This window comes from Elaeis guineensis, chromosome 4 (genome assembly GCF_000442705.2).
Source record: "Elaeis guineensis isolate ETL-2024a chromosome 4, EG11, whole genome shotgun sequence".
NCBI classification, from domain to species: Eukaryota; Viridiplantae; Streptophyta; class Magnoliopsida; order Arecales; family Arecaceae; genus Elaeis; species Elaeis guineensis.
Window position 1 is genome coordinate 123,580,309 of NC_025996.2, and position 5,645 is coordinate 123,585,953.

Sequence of the window (5,645 nt, forward strand, 5' to 3'; positions counted from 1 at the left end):
AGGGATTCTGCTGGATAGGTATCTCAGAATTCGTATTGAAGCCTATAAAATAAAGTTCTCTTCCATCTCTCAGTTCTTTCATCCCATCCTAGCATCTCTAGGCTCATATTTGGTCCTCTTCCACAAACACCGAAACCAACAAGACCCATCCGTATATTAGACTAAATATTTCGCTGCCCTGTTCGTTGGCGATAGAGCTGGGACCCGAAAACGACCGCGCAAAGGATGCTCGGCCCTGTTTTTAGCTGGTTCGCTGCCCCATCAGTGCAGGGACAAGCTTGGCCCAGCTGGACCAGTCACGATCCCAATCGTCTCAGGAGCCCTCCCTTTTAATCTCTTATTCGTATTCTGACATGAAGTTGATATTGTTCTCCCCAATAAATAACCACTATATTCTCCTCTCCAGAAATACAGAGCGAGGGAGCGAAATATTGAGAGAAAAGACGTAGATGATGTCGTTGGCGGCTCAGAAAGAGAAGAAGATTGTTCTTAGAAGCTCGGATGGTGAGGAGTTCGAAGTGGAGGTGGCAACGGCGAGGCAGTCGAAGATGATCAACATCAACGTCGATGCCAAGGTCGACGCCAGGACCCTCTTCAACGTCGACGCCAGGACCCTCGCCAAGGTGATCGAGTACTGCAGGAGGCATGCCGGTGCCACCCGCATACTCGACGAATATGATAATCCCAATGAGGAGATCAAGAGCTGGGATGCTACGTACATTGATGTACATCAGACCATCCTCTATGACATTCTTCAGGTGAGATCCTCAGTCTTTCCGGTTCTCTCTCTTTCCTGGTCTGGAGGGATCTTTTTTCTCTTGGGCTTGGATGATAGCCTTCAGCGTTTTACTTTTGACATTCAAGAAGCTTGAAGTTTGATATGTTAAATTGAAAGTATCATATTAGGGGATGATACGGAATCATTGTGTTTAGTTTTAGAGAAAGGAGAGCATGAATCTAAAATAAATTTAATTTAAGAATTATTCAGTAGATTATCTCTAATTTAGATTCTATATGCCTAAACATTTTGGAGAGAGAATGATCCAATTGTTTGTAGATAAATCTTGATATCAAGACCACATTACAAAGAGCAAATTAAATACAATCCACAATGAATAACAGAGAATAAACCTGCATAAATTTTAATATTAAGACCACCGTACAAAAATGGATACTGACATTATATGCCCTCATCTATTATAACATGCTTATGTATGAAACTAGCTTGTCTCGTTGGGTATGTATTTATTCATATAAGCAGGTTCTCTAAAATCTATAAAACGGGAGCTAATCCATATGTGAGGTTCGAGTGTTATCTCATGTTCTTTAGATCTTCTTCATTATTTCTTAATTATTTGGAGAAAAGTGCTGGGCAACACCGTCAATATTTCATTGGAAGCATCAAATACATTCTTCTATAGTTTATATCTTCTATATATAATCATATTGCTAGTTAATTAGATAATTTTGTCTGAGATAAACATGTTTTGATGAACACATGTTGGTCTCCATTTCTTCTCGTTTTTTTTTTTTTTTCAAATGGCATCCTTTCTTTGCCCCATTTGATAGAGGCTGTGGTGTTATGAGAACTAAATTGCCAAGTTTGACCCTCATTTTTTCAAAAATGAATTAAATTATGTGTTCTAAATTATAGTTCAGTCACTACCTCATTATTTGTTTCAACACCAAAAATTGTATTTCCATTGTTGATGAACACATTGCTCTTCAGTGGGTTGAGATTTAAAATTTTAAAATGTTCTCTAGATAATTGCCTTTTTTTTTTTTTTTGTATCTCATCCTAATCATCTTTCCATGTGATGTCTTAAGTTTGTCGAACCATATGGAGAAAAAAATCAAGATAACTTAACCTTTGCTATGTTGATTTCAGGCTGCTGATTATCTTGAAATCAAGGGTCTCTTAGACCTTGCATGCGAACAAGCGGCTAACATGATCAGGGGGAAGCATGTTGAAGAGATTCGTAAGACTTTCAACATTAAGAATGACTTCACTACAGAGGAAGAGGAAGAGATTCGGAAGCAACACCCATGGCTCTTTGAGTGAAAGTGTGGACAAGGAAACCAATTAAATTTTCAGCTCTTATCTGAGTAGGATTGCTAAACTAGATAGGTAGTGGATAGAACCTATAAGTTATAGCTAACTTTCGACACCAACTTGCTTGTGAGATCTTGTCATTAGTTTTGTTCTTTAGTTTGTTTAGCAGGATGATCTGAACATGTTTCGTGATTCAAAATTTTATTAATGACTATAAAGCTTGGAATACTTTCAAGTATTGTGAATTTGTGCCATGAGATACTAATTTTACCATCCTATTTGTTCCCTCTATTATGTCTCTCTACAATTTTATTTCATATATTATCTTTGTTTCTTGAGACCGCTATTGAAGAAGTAAAACCATCTGAGAATAACACCCACATCATCACGGAGTATTTCTGGTGAGTATATTCCAAGAATATGGCATGATAGAGATATGTTTGTATGAATTGTTTCCCCCAATAAGAGTAATGCTAAACATGCATGTTTTCTATATTTAGAATTTAGTGATGAATTCTGCAATTTTTTGGAATTTGTTCCATAAACAAGAGATGGTTGTAGCATTTGTTCAGCTTGAGGAATTACTTATCACCTTTTTTTTCTATGCTATGATTCAAAAATATTTCTCTTCCATTATAGGTCTAACTTTAATGAATAGGATGCTAATCATGCTATACATAGTCTTTAGGGTTAAGACTTTCAAATATTTTGGTAATATCCCCAAAACTTATTGTTATATGCAAATGTATAGATTTTGTGGAAATTAGCAACAGTGCTCATGGCAAGATAAAACTTGGATTGGTTTGTTAGTATGACAACAAAATGAAAGGTGGAAGGAAAGAACTTGGTGTGCAAAAAGATACTGTATTGATTAACTTGAGTTGACATTGGAACCAAAGATCAGTCGGAAACTTTTCTCACAAAATAAAAAAGACTAGCATAAAATAGTAATCAAAACTCAAAGTTGGACTCAAGAGAATCTTAGAGGATGGACAAGTATTTTGAGCATTGGTCTATTTTATTCCAGATTAGTTGCCATTGGCCTAGCTCTTGCCCATCCCACAAAATGTGTACATCTATAATTGAACATTCATATATGCCGTATTCGCAATATATCTTTTGATAGAGTCCTCATAAGAAGTGAAAAACATCAATTTGTGAAGTTAGTAATCGATTTTGAATTGGCATCATCTAATCCAAAATGGGATAAGCAAATTTTAAATTTTACTTAAAAATAAAATCTGTATGAAATCCCTCTTTTGTGACAAAGCGATGATTTTTGTTTGATTTCACTCATGGGAATTTGTTGACTATTCTTTTAATTCCATGGCCAAAATAAGAGAGAGTTGTTTATGATTATACATGGATTATGTGCAAGAGATCCTTCAATGAGGATGAATCCAAAGACTCAATTGCAAGAATTACATAACTTGATAAAATCAATCCGACTTTTGGCTGATACTATTTTCATCTTTCTTCCTTAAATAGAGTAGAGAAGTATGCCAAGAGAGGTTTATTCAATAAAAGTGGGACTATTATTTTCTTTTTTTTGAAAAAGAGCATGAGCATAGTGAGACATGAGCTAATTTGCATCATCAAGTACTTATGATGGCTAAAGAGACCAAGTCAGAAATTATTTTAGTTCTTTTGGGACATGAGTGAGAAATTGTTTGCAACACCTAACCTGAGCATTTGAATTCCTATAAGGCAAACATAAAGAATCTAGCTGGAAAGCATGTAAGTCTAGATAATCCTTTCTAGAAAGAAGAATTTAGATTAGTTACCTTTGAATTAGGGGAGGAAAAGGCCCCGGGCCAAGATAGTTTTCTATTGATTTTTTATCAAGAATATCCCTCTTTGTTTAAGAAAGACACTTAAAATCTTTGAGGAGCTCAACTCTCGCAAAAATTATTTAAGAAGTATGGACTTCATTTTAATTTACTTATTCTAAAAACAGAGGATGCAAATTCTGTTAGAGAGTTCCGGCCTAAAAGTTCATCAAATGGAATTCAAAGAATTGTAACAAAGTTTTGGCTGATAGATTGAAAGGTGTCCACTATGAGTTAATTTGGGAAAGTGGTTTGCTGTTATAAATGTATGATAGGTTTTGGACTGCTTTACTACTGCTCAAGAAGTTGTATCTTCTACTTATGATGAATCCAAGACTCTTGAAATTAGGCTTTGAAAAAATATGTGATATGATTAACTAGGACTTCTTGATCGTTCTTATGCAAAATAGATGCTTTCTGAAAAATGGATTTGCTAGATTTAATGTTGTCTAATGCCAGGCTGCTGTGGAGTTCTTTTGAATGGTAAGCTAGGATGATAGATTCCTTGTAAAAGGGGTCTCAAACAACAAGATATTCTATATCCTTTTTTATTCATGTTAGTGGATGATATGTTGTCCGGAATGTTTTTATTGACACAGAAATTCTTTGACCAATGGTTTTGGAAATAATATGACTAATAAAAAAAATAGTTCCTTTAAAGTTGGATGATGATACTATGGTGTTCTGTAAAGCTAATTTGTAGCAGGCTAGAAATAGCAAGGTTCTCTTATTTTAGATTTCATGGTTGTCTATTAATAGTTCCAAATATTCTCTAGTTCTAACGGGCTCGGATTGAGATGCTGGAATTTAGCTGTGCCTCTTTACTTGAATGTGAAGTTAGACTGTTTAGCTATCAAATACTTGCGTCTTCCTTCTAGACCAGGTAAATTACTCAAGACTGATTGGTTGCCAATCATTGTTAGAGCGAATGAAAATTGTCTTGATGAAAGAATTGAGCTTTATCTATTGGTGGCTGGTGTACTCTTTGTCAATTTAGTTGAATTGCTAGTACCCCACGAAGTGGATAGTGAAGAACTATAATGACTAACACATGTACTTGCCCTCATCTACACCTAACATCTGAGGGATCTAGTCAGCTCCAGTATTCTACTAACTAGGATACTATGGTTGCATATCATAGAAATAATATTCAGTATATGTATTCATGCATGCAATAACAAATTTCGTCCCATATATGAAATATATGACAACTAGATGGGAAAAAATGTAGGAAATTATGTTAAGTAATTGATACTGAAGAAATGAATCAAAATCCCATGTAGTGATGGTGGTGCCACAAATAAATAAACAAAATAGTCGATATGAGGATATGTGCATGCATTTATTTAGTCTTACGTTGACTATGCAATCGATATGTTCTGAGTACTTATATATAAAGCTAAGAAATCTAAATAATATCTTTTGGCTAGCCTTTTTAGATGAGGTACTGAATTTTTGAGAATGATATCAGAGCATATTTAGCGCACGACCCATATAGACTAGAAGATACTGCAATAGGGGCTCATTTGGGTTGACCATGAGCTCATTATTATGTTTGTGGTTGGATTTGAATGGATTTGGACTCTTAACCTAGCGAGGATGCCCGAGCTTAAAGAAAAAGTATATCAGGACTTATGTGGATATATGATTAATCCCATATTAACTATGCATTGAATAGATCTTGGATACTTATACAGGATCAAAGAGTCCAAATAAATATCTTTTAGATAATCTTTTTCGAAGAGATTATGGTTGTTACTGTT

General features: G+C 35.0%; 1 protein-coding gene across 1 annotated transcript; it reads left to right on the forward strand.

The window, feature by feature from the left end:
- The first annotated feature begins 333 nt into the window (after nt 1-333).
- On the forward strand, nt 334-2,216 carry LOC140857004 (SKP1-like protein 1). The gene is made up of 2 exons (XM_073255208.1): nt 334-758; nt 1,889-2,216. The coding sequence occupies exons 1-2, from the start codon at nt 450-452 to the stop codon at nt 2,060-2,062; spliced, it is 483 nt and encodes a 160-aa protein (XP_073111309.1). The 5' UTR covers nt 334-449; the 3' UTR covers nt 2,063-2,216.
- The last annotated feature ends 3,429 nt before the right edge of the window (nt 2,217-5,645 follow it).